Below are 15,009 nucleotides of genomic sequence, written 5' to 3' on the forward strand. Positions count from 1 at the left end.
TACCAGAGGATGGGTGAAGTCCAAAATAAGCCAAAAGAAATACAGTATACACCATCATCAGAATCCTTCCAGGTGTACCAGAAATAAACATGTTTACTAGAGTTTTTTTGGGGGGGTGGGGGGTGGGATTGAACTCTTAAAAATTGTGCACTGAAAATAGAAGCAGTGACCAAAATATGCAAGAACAAATATGATATAGAAAAGTTATGGAACAACTGAAAGAAATTAAATTATCATACATCAAGAGTAATTACATAGAGAGTAAATAATTGACATTTCTCAGAATAAATGGCAAAACAAAGTGGGCTGTGAAAATGAAATGCGTAAGGTACTCAAAATTATATAAGAGAATGGCAAGATCTATTCTTTCATCTGGATTAAAAGTTTGGACAGTAACAGAAAACAGAAGGCAAAAAATTGAAGGTAATTAACTGCACGTTTGCAGGCTCAGAAGCATGAATTGCACTGTTAAATCCTACGTATAGGATTTAAGATATGAAAGACTTAAGGAGTAAATAACATTACAGATATAATTTCACAGTGTAGAACAGAAGTAAGTGGCAGGAGCATGGTAGGACAAGAGGAAAGGAGCGTTCCGAGGTCAGTAGAAAAGGTGGGGTGATAGAAGATTTTAGTAAAAATGGGAGAGTTAATTAAAAATCTCTTGAAAAGGTGATGAATGCAGTGATTGTCTGTCATGCAGGATTTTGTTCTGAATGGCACTCTGCATGTTCTACGTCTGATGGGAGCCACCCAAGAGCAGAAATTGAAAGTTTAATCTCATTAAACTCGATATCTTGTGCGGAAGTGAGTAGTGTAATTCTTTGCCAGTATAAAATGGCCGTGAATTGTTGCCAATTATAGGGCATGGCTCCGCGCTCTCAGTCAACACGTGACATCATGAGGCAAGAAGCAAAACTCCAAGAAATGCAAGAAGAAGTCCGGAGGCGGGAAATGAGAGGTGGAATAACATCGCCACAGCACTATCCTCTGCAACCAGGGGGACACACCCGGCCTCAGGTAGGGAAGTGTGTAGTAGGGTGACAGTATAAAAGGAAAGTAAAGGGCTTAATCACTAGACAGACATAATATGAACATTAACCAGCTCTAATCTGATTTCATTTCAGCTGCTTGCATTATTTTCAGCAGTATGTTAATGCTGAGCCTGTTTTGAGTGAGGGCAACATGCACAAGTTGGCTGTGTTGCTGTTACTCATGCCTGTAGCGTTGAGTGCTAGACTGTAGGAACTGGAACAACCCTATCATTGCATCAGTAGAATTGGTCCTTTTGTCCTAAAACTATCGAAATCAGACAATGCTAGAATTTGAACAGGGAAGGAAGTTACCAGATCAGCCTAACATGGGAGATGGTATCAGTATTGTAGCGTGTAGAGCCGTTGCTATGCAATGACCATGAGATACACAGATATACCAGAGCTGTTTCTAGGCAACGGCTTGGTAAACACGTTCCCACAGCAGAAGACACAAACAGAACAGTGGTACAGCAACAGAGGAACAGTGTTTTCTTTGTGGTTCATGCTGAGAGGTTATAAGCAAGACGAGGTTTAGAGCATAGTCAGTTGATAGTCAGACGGTGAAGACAGGACTAGGATGTTGGTGTGAAATGACCGCAAGTTAGTTGTAAGATTACTCAGTTGAAAGTCTGGCTGTAAAGAGAAGATTTTTTGTATGATATTTGGAGTGTGTAATTCAGTGAGACTGTTATAGTTCCTGAGTTAAATCCATTGCCAGGAAGCAGGTAGTAAAGACTGTAATAAACTGAGGACACTAGTCTGTACGTGTCAGTGATCTGTGAAATGTAGTCACGAGTCATGAGTGTATAAGCGGTCAATAAATGGAGTCACCAGTCCAAACCCTGTTTATAGTCCCTCCACACTATGTGACAGTATGCTCCTGGAAAGGAGAGGAATCCTGCACTCACATTGATATCTGACAGACTGCACTTTGATGTTTGAGACACCTGTACCACCATAGTAGTATGGATTAGGGCCATAGGGCCATTTTGTCCTGCGAGTCTTCTCATGCCCATCTTCACTGGACCACACTTCGTGAACATTTCAACCCTTTATGAGTGTCTGCCCTCAAAAGAGATTGATCTTTGTGTGATTACATTTAATTTACTTCATTACTTTTGGACAGTACTCACCACATGAATGGTGGACATGCAGTACACATATCAGTGATTGCTCTGGGGTAGCCCACCCTGAAGACTGAGATTGTTAAGGTCTCTAAAAAGTCGATAACATATCCAGGTTGTACATGCCCCATCACCAAAAACCAGGGTCAACATTACACAACCATATAGTGTGAACTTGTCTGTAACATGTTATGCTGATGCATAATGACATTTATGCTGATCATGAATTTCTGTTTCAGATATTACCTGGGCATCCTCAGCGAATCCCCAACACCAGTTATCTGTATAGCAACCAAGACCCAAACAACCCTCATTACCCTCAACATAATGCAGTGTTGCCTTATGCACAGTCTCCTGGCCATAGTCAGGCCCAGTCCTCAAGTAGCCTTCCCCCCTCTCAGTCATACAGCGGAGCTCGTCCCCACGTGGGCTATGTCCCCCCACCCACAGCTCCCAAACCGACACGTTACCCAGGCCCAGTGCAAGCTGGCAATGAGTTACAGAGGCCACCTTTAGGCAGCGATGCACATGGGTCTGTTCGACCGTCCATGCCTCCTGAAGATGTGGGGTACCGAGATTCCCCTCCGCCACCCCCTCCTACATCAACACATCCTCTTTACCAGTCTGGAAGTTCGAACGTCGGACAGAAACTGACCTCCCCTTCTGGAAATCCTGATAATAGGTGGGTACACTGCATTACTTCTGATGACTTATATTTCAGTACCCAGCAATATGTAGTCGAAATGTATTTAATTGTCATACCTTGTATCGTTCACTCATAACTGCATAAGTTCCCTTTATTTATCATAATTAAATAATTTGTATTGTAACAAGCTTCTCACTATATGCCATGCCCATAACAGCAAGCTTTCGCTATAGGTTAGGAAAGCAGATAAATACATGAAATCATAATTCTTGTTAGTTTCTCCCTGATTACGGAAAGTTGTCCAAGACAAGACTGTCTTGTGTATAGGTAACTGTGATATGTTGTGTTCAGTGCTCTGTTATTATAGAATGTTTTCAGAAATGGCATTGCACTTATTAAAATACCACAGTGTTCAGGAGGTGAATAATACTCTTGTCTGTAGGCACTGGTACTGAGCTGTGCGACATTCTTATCCCTTATTGTCACTGTGAGAGATCTCGCTATATTCTGTGATTTTTGTTTGAGGCAGTTGACTGTTCATTTCCATTGCCAGATATACAGCCAGCATGGGGGAGCCCCCCCGAGGAACCTACTACCCTGCTTCTCCAGGTACTGGAAATCAGGCGTCTCGTCATTACCAGTTCAATGCTACCAACCCTTGGGAAAGAGAGGAGCGGGAAAAGGTATTGAAGTCTCAGTTCATCTCTGCTTCCTTGTTGTTAACGTCAAATGCCCTTGTGGTGCTGGAATCAGATTGATCCTTTGTTTCTGTGGTTTGGTGTTTTCTTATGTATAAGTGTAATTGTATGGTATATTTGCACATTATTATTAGATCGCTGTTTGCTGGTAAAGGAAGGTTAACGGTCTGTGGTCGACTTCATTGTAGCCCGTAAAATTATTGCATGTCTTATTCGGTTATGGTATGGCTTTGGACCTCATCCCATAAATTCAGATATATGTAGGTAAGTCAGTAAGTAAGTTACAAATGGATACCTTGAGGACACTTACTGAATGCATGAATTTCAAATCTTGTCAATACAAATACAATTAGCTGTGCCAGGATCTGTAAAAATTGAGCTTACATTGGTAACAGTTCTGGTACGTTATCCAGAATGAGGTTACAAAGAATATTGAGGATGCTGTGAGTGAGAATTGAGGTTATATTTATGTAATATTATTCTAAGCTGTTGCCTAACTTGAAAGCTGCATCCTGTTCACCAGAGGAGTCCACAGAACGTTAACATTCTAAACACCTCACATACAGTGGGTACAGGTTTGGTAGAATGTTACTTCAGTGTTGCCTTTTGTGTCTTTGTGATGTGCATGTTGTAACGGTCCTTCCAATCCATGTGCTTTCGGTTTCTGCCCATCCTTATCGTTGGCTAGGAGCAACAGCGCAGGCGAGAGGCAGCAAGAGCGTGGCGCGACCAACAGATTTCTGAGCTGAGCAACTTACCTCAGCGCACATCTCAGCAGGACGAGCAACTGCGAGCACTCAAGTTGGAACGAGAATTCCAACGGCGAGCAGAGGAGTGTGCGCGGCAAGAGGAAGAGGAGGAAGGGGAAGAGGAACAAGTAAGAGCGATCCTCTGGGCTTGGGATTCCTCGGCTTTTGCTCTGGGTTTGTGTAGCTATAAGCTGCGGACTCTTCACCTTCTTTGGAATTTAAAGAACAGAGTGTTAAAATTGTACATTAAAATATGCTTTGTTTGGGTCTGTATCTTGTTGCCGGTGGAACTGTGCAGTCTGTGGTTTTGGGCCCATGGGTTCAGTAGTGCAGTTTCCCATTCTTTCCAGCATGTTCCTTGATTTGACTGTGTTCCATCATTATTTAACATTTCAGTTTCAGTGATTCCAGGCCAATAATTTTGATGTTAAGTTTCCTCTATTTAAGATTTTCCCCCCGTGTGTGTTCAAATCCACTGCTCAAGGAAATCTAAAATGAGAATTTAATTGTATTTTGTTTCTATTATACAAGATTGTACTTCTGAAGTAACAGTACTGATAGAGTCTAACTCATTTCTGCTTAATTAGACATTCACAGTTAGAAAAACTAGTAATGATTGTATGGTAGAGGTGGAGGTTTGTTGCATATGTAATTCTTTGTGTGTTGAATGTTAGTTGTGCTTTGTGTAGCTAATAGAGGAACTCCATTGATACTGCTTTAACTCTTATGAAAGGAAACTGGTATTTAAGTACGGCATCAGTTTAATAATGTGAAATGTAGCAAGATTGTGCTGTAATACTTGTTCGACTATTGAAGATCCTTGCTTTTAATTGCATTGAGAAGCGATTGCCCTATTCTGAGTTATTATCTTACAGCAGACAGAACTCCTAGATCTTCTGGATACAGTATGTAAATTAGGCACCTTTCTGAAACAAAAATGTATAATTCAGCATAGTTTTAAATCATTGTCACTGTTGTTCATGTAATATTTATTCCATTTCAGTTTCATCTGTGACTGGAACACCATTATAGTCGTGATAAATATGACTTGTTATTGATACTCATCCATTGTAATGTACTTATAGGAAAGTGCTGAGCGAGTGCAGGGTTTGTTGCGTATGGCAACGCAGCAGCAAGATAATGCAGACAATTCACAAACACAGCAGCAGAACTCTCGACGGCCGCAGCTTATAGATTTCCAGCAGAATGAGCGATTGTCAGCACTACCTAACCCTAACACAATACCAAAGTCACCTTTGCCGTCTGGAGGCAACGTTGCGGCCGTTGTGGCTGATGAGAAGGAGAGGGCAAGGAGAGCCGAAGAAATTAAACGAAAGCAAACGGAGGTGGACTCCGGCAGGGAACAAGAAGATCGAATATTGCTTGATACATCAAAACAAAAGGTAAATTGAATGTAAAGAAGAACTAAAAGTTTGTAACGAGGTTACATTAGTACAAATATTATGTTTTTGGACATTATCCATCATCAAGTGTCCTGTTTATATTTCAAAACAACGTTTTGGAGACTGGATTCTGTCTCCATCTTCAGGCAAAACCTACACCACAAGGAGTCAGCCCACATGTCTCTGCTGGACCATGCGATCAGTCAACCCAGTGTGGATATCTCTTTCATCTGAACCCCCGTCATCACAGCAGAAGGCAAGAAACTCCAACTCCAAGTGTAGTTTGAGTGGGAAAATTGTTTTTCTTGTGTTGGTACCATAAGGAGTATTGCTTCTCTCCAATGTTGATCTCAATCAAGATACTTCTGTGGTGCAAGGCCTCATACATTTTGATAATTTTATATGTTCTTAGCTCTCACAAACGGTTCTGTGTTTTGGCCTAAGTACCCCATCTTGCAGCTGGCACAGGTGTCCGGAGGTGGGGACTAGCTAAATTGATTGGGCCCAACCGAGTAGGTTTTACCTGAAGACGGAAACAGAATCCTGTCTCCAAAACGTTATGTTTTGAGAAATACACAGGGCATGGTTTAGGTAAAGACAAGGTGATGGATAATGTCCAAGAACATAACTGAATGTGTCTGCAATGGTTCTTGCTAGGGAAGCAGTTGCCTTTGAGCTTTGCGTCCCTGCCATTAATTGAATTGATCTATAATTAGAGGATGATTTTCTGGTATATAAAATTTGTATGAAATTCTTTAGCAGTTCACACATGGACTGTTAAGACAGTAATGGAGATAAATATGGGTTTCATCAGTACTCGACACTTTGTACCTATTTCTAATGTATGCTTGACAAGGCACACAATCCCATGTATCATGAATCAGGTGTTTATGATGTTATTATGAGAGTAACCTATTAATTGTGGCTTCTTAAGAAGGGCTTAGCTCCATGGAGTTAGTTTGACCTCTTATCAGGATGTCCATTTTGGGCCTATGACTGTCATCGTCATCATTTACAAAATCTGATTTCTCTTTTAAGGAATTTTGATGTAGGCTTAGATTTTGTTAACAGTTAGTAATATTAATCTCATGAAAACCTTTTCANATGAAAACATTTTGATATATATATATATATTTAAATTTGTAACTTATTATGAAATCTTTATTTATTATGCCTTCTTTGATTTTATGTCATTTTGAATATGGAGGTTCTTGTAATGTTCAGGATTTCTTTAAAAGAAAATGAAACTTATGGAAACTTTAATCAGAATTGGAATGGAGCAAGCATGTTCATCAGATGCTACTTTAAAAATGTTAAACCTCCAGTCATGAGAGCATGCTAGTGTGTTGATAAATACTGTAGTACTGTAGTCGCCCTACTGACAGCTCGGTGTATGTGAATTCATGGAACCGGCTGTCAGTTCAGTCCTCCACATGAGATGCGCAGCGCTACAGGGGATGGTTGTCACTTATTTGCTGGAATTTGACCCTGTGATACTTTCAGCCACACAGTTACCCCAAGCAGGTCAAGCAGTTATCTCCAGCATGGGAAATTCTTAAAATATTATGACAGATTATTTTTTGCCTACTTTCTCTGTTTCGAAAAAATAAAAGTAGGCTTATGAAATCACCTTGCTGTCTGTGGCTCCTCCCCTGTCATTGCCAGGTAATGGCTTGGTAAACATGGTCAAGTGGCAATGAATACACATGCCAGGAAAGAAGAATTGTTGGACACCTTCACTTAAAAAATATTAAACTGTAAGAAATTGTGGCTATATATATATATGCTTGAAGATTAATATGTGAATAACACATTGGTTGCAGTAGCCATAAACACACTATACTGTACATTATGAAGTTTGTAACTTGGGCAAGACATGTACAGTTTAAAATTTGACAGAAACTTTAAGTCTGTAGAAATTCCTTCTTGTATACACTTGCCACATGAGAGGAACAATTTAAAATAAAAGAGGAGCAGACAGTAATGAGATTATTTCTTGTGATTATGATGTCTTCCTTTATATATGGTAAGCAGTCCTCAGGTGAAGGAAAACACCTATTCTGTTGGGTCCATTAGAAAGAGCTAGCCTCAATCATTGGAACTCAATCAATCGTCCAGTGATTGAGGCTAGCTCTTTCTAACGGACCCAACAGAATAGGTGTTTTCCTTCACCTGAGGACTGCTTACCATATATAAAGGAAGACATCATAATCACAAGAAATAATCTCATTACTGTCTGCTCCTCTTTTATTTTAAATTGTTCCTCTCATGTGGCAAGTGTATACAAGAAGGAATTTCTACAGACTTAAAGTTTCTGTCAAACAGTTTACCATTAGTAAGTTTGTTGGAAAGGAGAAATCCTCCCACTGATTTTTTGCATTATGTTTTTTTATGATCGTAAATTAATGTTTCCTATAATTTCAGGATGAAGAGATGAAACATAATGTTCAGCATCAGATGCTGCAGCAACCAGTGCCACCACAGCAGCCAAACAATCAAATTTTATCTCCGAGTTCACAGAGCACTGCAGCTCATACATCCAGGCCACTGACTCACGTTTCTCAGCCTGCAGCAACACCAAACAATAATCAGTACATGCTACCAACTCCAAAATCTCTTAATCCTGGCCATCTCCGTTTAGATAACCTTGTCATAAACGGACCAGCATCACCACCGCAGATTCACCACAGCAGATATCAGTCCACAAATCTTCATCAGCAATATAATGGTTATGTAACATCCCATACATCTAACAACAGTGCAACCACAACGGGCAGTTATTACCAACATGATCACAACAAATTACCAGTAAACGCTATGTTGCCACAGAATACAACCCCAAAAGTAGATGCAGTTAATTATTATCAGCATCAGGAGTTAAATACAAACTCAAAGCCAGCAGTTGGTAATCCTGCATCACCCTTACAGCACACTGGTGCACAGAGACTGGATTCACTTTTGATGAGCAGTTGCCAGCAGACAAACAGTTTGAATGAAAGGAACACAAATCTTTCAGTTCCACCTCAGCCACCAGAGAGAGGGTCATCATTTACAGTTATGTCTCAAACTCAAGGTGTACTGAGAAATTCCACTACAAATGTTTCATCAGCTGGGCCTGACAGGAGCAACATCATACATCACAGGGGGTCAGAAACGAATCCAACAACGATAAAAAGAGTGTCATTCCATGATCCTAATGCCAATCAGCCTACTCCACAGCCCCCAATGGAGCAGATTTGTGAGGATCCAAATGTATGTAACACTCTTAATTTAAGTTGAACTTCACCATACTGTGGACCCTTACAAATTTTTTTTTTTTAATTTGTGGCCTTTAAGCATCGAGTGCTGTAGAGGTGATCATTTGTGCAATTTCTCTTCTGTCTGTAATGCAGCGCACTTTATTTTATATGACATCACTGCAAGGTACACACGGCCTGGGGAGCGACACACAGAGGGGCAGAGAGAAGCTGCAATACAAAGACAGAAAAAGAACACACACCAAAATTGAGAATAATGACGATGGACAACAAGGAGTACTATTGACATAAGCTGGCACAGTGCAGTACATTCCATCAAAATGTGTTACCTGAAGGTGGCCCTGTAAGGCTGAAACATGTAGCCAGACACAGAATGTATTGTTTTATATTTTAATGACATTTTAGTGAGGTGAATGTAAGTTCAGTGTCATCTAAAGTAAAAAGTGTGTTGCATTGCGGATGGAAGTGAAACTTCATGAGTGAGACTTCAGTGCAACAGGATGCTGAAATGTAATATTATGAGGTGATCATGTTGACATTAAATTATTTGAACCCGAATGGTATTTCTTCCCCATAAGTCTATAGTTACTGTAATTATTGAAAATTTGTTTATATATAAACAAATCTAATTAAAAGCGAAAGTGATATTGGTATTATCATCTTGTTTCCTACCCAAAAGCATGGAGATCATAATACAATAATTGCAATTATATAATTGTATTAGTTCTGGAACTATATTATATAAATTTTCTTGGGGGAGTAAAGCGTGGTCGGCGCATAGGGCTGACAACCTTACCGCCATCTTTGAGCCAATTGTCTAGATAATGTGGGACCCTCAACGTCTCAAACCCTGTGGGCCTTCACGTCCTGGTACAGGGATAGCTTTACTTTTTACTTTACTGATGATGATGATGGTATTATATAACTATAATTTGACATGTCTTTTATAAGGGTGTGGAAGCTTGTCTCATCCTAAGCAAAGAACATAGGTTTAGCACTTTTGAGAATGAAGTGCTGAAGTGAATATTTCGATGTAAGAGAGAAGTGGCAGAAGGATATAGGAAGTTGCATGTTGAGCTTTTTAATTTGAACTCGTCACCAAATCTTATTAATCTGATCGAATCAAGAAGGATGAGATGGCTAGGACATAAACACACCGAGAAAGATATAAAATATATTCAGAATTTTAATTGGATAACCCAAAGAGAAGAGATCATGTGGGAGTTCTAGACGTAAATCACGGTAAAAGTAAAAAAAGTAAAGTAAAGTAAAGCTATCCCTGTAACAGGCCATGGAGGCCCATAGGGTTGTGAGATGTTGAGGTTGCCACATCTTCTAGACAGTCAGATCATAGATGGCGGCAAGGTTGTCAGCCTTACGTGCCGGCTGAGTTGACCCCAGGGCCGTAATGCGGCTGGAAGGATTAGATCAATTGAAAGAAATCCAGTAACCTCATCGGGATTCGCTCCCGTGACCTTCCAGCTCGTAGCATAGAGCCTCAACCAACTACCAGTATCATATCAAAATAGATCTTAAATTTCTAAGGAGTGTGCTGCATGTAGTTAGTTACTGGTTTTCAAGTAAATGCTCTCATTTTAGACAATTGAAACTATTGAGTGTGTATTCCCTTCATAATGATGTATATTTTAAAACTACTATAATTTTTTCACCATGTCTTGTAAAGTACATGCTATGTATGTCTGCTTCTATTGCAGCTCTTCATTAATGAGGCTGAGACCTTGCTAGCATCTCCAAAGAGTCCTGATGGTGGTCCATTCGCTGGAAATACTCCAGGAGTGATTGGAGCTCAGGAAGTCTACAAGTAAGTGACGCAGGATATGAGCGTCTGACAGCAGTGGTGACAAACAGTTCTGCCATCTGGCGTATGATGCCATGTAGTTCAGTGAAAGGCAGACATCTAGCATAGCTGTGCATTATACATGATCTGTCCAAAAAGAAACTGAACTTGTTAAATAGGGCGCCAATGAGCCAACACTGGTGACTCATGACAGTGGTGCTGTGTAGCGGTGACCTTAAGCTTTAACCTGACACCTGCCCTATCACGCAACGTCAATTAGTGATCAAGTACATGTGGTAGAGTGAACCTGTCTCTTGTGCCTTTTGCGATTTTTGCAAGCTGAAACATGAAGGACCTTCAAGAACAACGTGTTTGCCTGAAATTCTGTTTCAAATTGGCAAAAACTATTACAGAGACTTTTCAGATGTTGAAGCAAGCTTATGGAGAGGATTGTTTAAGCCGTTCATGGTGTTACGAATGGTGCCAAAGTTTCAAATCGGGCAGAACGTCCACCGAAGACGATCCCAAACCTGGACGGCCTTCCACATCAACGGACAACGATCATGTTGAGAAAGTGTGTGCTGTGATTCGTGAAAATTGCTCCCTCTGTGAAGTTTCAGGAGAAGTGGGCATCAATAAATGTTCGTACCACACAATTTTGACCAAAAAACTGGAGATTCATTGTGTTACTGCAAAATTTGTGCCACGTCTTTTGACAGATGAGCAAAAAGCAAACTGTGTCATGGTCGGTCAGGAGCTATTTGATTGTTCAAATGCTGATGCAAACTTTGTGAAAAATGTTGTAACAGGTGATGAAATGTTGTTGTACGGGTATGATATCAAAACAAAAGCTCAGTCATTGCAGTGGGTGGGAAAATCGTCGCCTCAACCAAAAAAAAAGCACGTCAGAGTAGATCAAATGTGAAGGTGTTGATCTTTTTTTATGGGAAGGGCGTTTTTCATCTTGCATTTGTTTCACGTGGTTATTCAGTCAATGAAGTTTTCCTTGGAGGTCATGAAGCATTTGAGGGAGGCAGAGCAAAGGAAGAGGCCTGAGGGGTGGAGAAACAAGACCTGGCTGCTGCACCACGACAACGCACCTGCTCACATGTCGCTCCTCATCTGTGAATTTTTGCCGAAGCACGAGATGACTGTCGTCCCCCAACTGCCCTACTCTCCAGATTTGACCCTGCAGACTTGTTTTTGTTCCCAGAGTTGAAATCCACTGGAAGGTCTCCAATTTCAGACGATAGAAGAGCTAAAAGAAAATTCGCTATGGGACCTACAAACGTTCCAGAACTGAAAAAAAAGATTGGAAGCTGCGTAAGTCTTTTAAATTGTAAGATTGTCGATAAATGTTTTAAAAAAAAGTTCGGTTTCTTTTTGGACAGACCACGTATCTCAGAAGATAGAACTCTTCAAGTGATATTTTACTTGTTTCCAGTATTATTTGTTCAGTATAAGCAGATCTTATGGTACTTTTATGTTAATGCCTGACATTGTTTTCTTTAACTATTTGCATGCTAATATGCGATGCTAACAACCCAGTGCTTGCCACACATTGTCATATGAGTATTGGAGTGTTCTGTTTTCACTTTTGAGCAAAATTGGGGTAATGGACTTTTATGATCCTCCATATTGTGTTGCACCATCTCCCTATACTTCTATAGGGTTATCTTGCAAATGTGAGATTTCAGAATATGTTTTGTTTAAGTCACATTCAAGCTCAGTTGATTCAATAAATTTAAACCCATATTCCCAAAAATTTCTGTTGCTGAACAGAGTAAAGTTCAATAGTCAGGTTGCAACTTTTGTGGAATAAGAGAAATTTCTTGTTTTTGTTGGAGTCCTTTTCTGCCCTGTGGTCTGGAAATTGTGAGATATTCTTTGTCACATGTGTATGGGATATTGATCAAGGTGGCTCAAGAGGGCTGATTGATAATTTGTGCTTTCCTCAGAGATCCTCGTGCAAGGTTGCTGGCAGCTCAACAGCACCAGAAATTACTGTCAACCCGTTCAGGCCCTTTGCCAGAGAAACTCAGTTTCAAAGAGAAAATGAAAATGTTTGCAATGGAAACAGGAGAAGATGGCACTCCACGAGATAAAGTTAAAATCTCGCGAGCCCAGAGAGAAATTGACAACTTGGGAACTCCGTCTGGTTCTAACAATATTGGAAATTGACAGTAGCTCTGAAGACTTGATTTGTGATATGGCCTAGGGGCTGTTCGGTTGCTTGTGTATTGATGCTTCTGCGTGGATGGTGTGAAAATATGTGATACTGAACAAAATGCGGGAAGAAACATCAAGGGCATGAAATAATTCTTGTGTGTTGTCATATTAATTGAATCTTCTGTTGACTTTTGAATACAGGAAGTGTAACATATCAGTTTCTGCTTTTTAGGAGTAACACTTTGGTGTTGGTGGTCTATTTTCCAGTGAACCTTTTCATAAACAATATATATTTGTATGTTGAAACTATTGCAGTGAAGTGGTTTCAAAGTGGTCTATATTCTCCTGTCCCTTATGAACTATAGACATGTCATGTCTTGTCTTAGCATTGCAAATTCTCAACAGAATTCCCAGATTAAAAACGTTTATGTACATAGAACTAATAAGACATATAGAGAAAGTGAAATAATTGTGCTTTATATAAAAGCAAGCTCATGGTTAAGAAATTGCATAAGTGAAATTCGTGCACTTCTGTTGCACTTCCTTGTCTTTGCTGTTTGTAGGTTGTTCATTATATGCTCAAGTTCACTGTATGCAGGCTAGTAACAGTGAGACATACACCAACACTGGCAGTAAATGTTACTCAGTACTCGTTACTTTCCACCAATGACTAAAGTGTGATGACTTTATTGTCAGTAGTCAGCAAGCTTGTTCTGGGTGACTGATTAATAACAATTCTTGTATATGTTTCCAAATTTTAATTCATCTCTGTTAATATTCATGTTAAGAAGAGTATTTTGCAGTTAACATTTTCACTGTTTAATAAAAAAATAATTAAAGATGTGAATGCTTTTAAAAGTTAATTTTAATATGTTATGGTGATTTATTTTTTTGTTTAAATGACTTCATGGGGATTTGCTGCACTGACCACGCGACACCCTCTATCTGCTTAAAGTTTCCACTAACTTTGCTGACAAGCAGCAGTTGCTCGGTCTGTGTAGTTCACTTGCGGACTAAAACCACTGCGTTTGCTGTCCCACAGCTTTTATGTACCATGGCAGTAACTTGTCAGTGTTAGATGCTTTATACCGTTTTGACTGCCCTCAGAAGTCTTATGTGTAGTAAGGAATTTTTTACACTGATATCTTAAAATTTGAAAAGATTTAAAATCTCAGACCAGTGCCAGAATCAGACAAGGTCGTTTAACAGTATGCACATGCTCTTTTCCGAAATGAGTATGAGAATGTCTTTCAGGGTGAGTTCTGTAATATTTGTAATTAAATATATTTGTGATATATATATTTTCATTATGTAATTTGTAATATTGAAGCATCGTGCAGTCTAACACGCGCTGCACTGTGTGACTCACATATGCTGATATCCAAGAAAGCCGTACTATAGTCCACATGATACCTTGATGTAGAAGACTTACTGATATATTTTTTTAATATATTTTGTTTCCTTGAAACATGAACATTCTGTGTCGTATATTTAATAGACAACATGTTTCAACTGATGAAATTTAATTACTAACTGTACTGTTATTTTCTTGAACCGTTAACATTTATGGTGAATGTGGTCTGCTTGTCTCTTGTCAGCCACTTGTTTCATATAAGGGGAGCTGGATGGATTGTAAATAAAAGAAGTCCAAGTTATAACATCTCCTCAAGTTTTAAAGTAACTGTTTTGTTTATTTTAGTTATTAATCGAAATATAACTTCTGTTTTATTACGAACGTTATAGAATTGTAATTTTTACAATATGTTATTGCTAGAAATGTGATAGCCTATATAAGAAATTGTTAGATTAGAAATGTCGCAACTCAAATATTGAGGTCTGTGGTTAAGATTGTACACCTCCATTGTCAGTACCTTTTCCTTAGAGTCCCAAAATATATTTTAGAATTTTTTTTTTTTGTTATTTACTTAACTTTATTACTAAAATTAATAGAATATCAAAAATGTCTCAGAGTAAAGCAGTAAGTTTGACTTATTGTAAACTGTGTCGATAGGTTTACTAACAACAAGGTATCCATCTATTCCAAAGTTATTACATTAATTCCATAAGGCTTTCATATTAGTGTACCATTTATAGAGTAAGATTTTGATAATATATCAAGAAAGAATTATGT

General features: G+C 39.2%; 1 protein-coding gene across 8 annotated transcripts in view; it reads left to right on the top strand.

Moving 5' to 3' along the window:
* The window catches only part of LOC111865986 (afadin), a 211,199-nt gene extending 197,650 nt beyond the window's left edge, over window positions 1-13,549 (top strand). For 7 of the 8 annotated variants that reach the window (XM_023854438.2, XM_023854437.2, XM_023854441.2 and 4 more), the window contains 8 exons: window positions 865-1,020; window positions 2,398-2,840; window positions 3,358-3,487; window positions 4,191-4,379; window positions 5,337-5,654; window positions 8,079-8,906; window positions 10,627-10,733; window positions 12,668-13,549. In XM_023854438.2, coding sequence (XP_023710206.1) covers window positions 865-1,020; window positions 2,398-2,840; window positions 3,358-3,487; window positions 4,191-4,379; window positions 5,337-5,654; window positions 8,079-8,906; window positions 10,627-10,733; window positions 12,668-12,890 — 2,394 coding nt within the window. In that variant the 3' untranslated portion in view covers window positions 12,891-13,549. The remainder of the gene's footprint in view (window positions 1-864; window positions 1,021-2,397; window positions 2,841-3,357; window positions 3,488-4,190; window positions 4,380-5,336; window positions 5,655-8,078; window positions 8,907-10,626; window positions 10,734-12,667) is intronic. The other variant, XM_023854442.2, reaches the window with a different exon arrangement.
* Window positions 13,550-15,009: the final 1,460 nt, after the last annotated feature.

This window comes from Cryptotermes secundus, unplaced genomic scaffold, assembly GCF_002891405.2.
Source record: "Cryptotermes secundus unplaced genomic scaffold, Csec_1.0 scaffold72, whole genome shotgun sequence".
Taxonomy (NCBI): Eukaryota; Metazoa; Arthropoda; class Insecta; order Blattodea; family Kalotermitidae; genus Cryptotermes; species Cryptotermes secundus.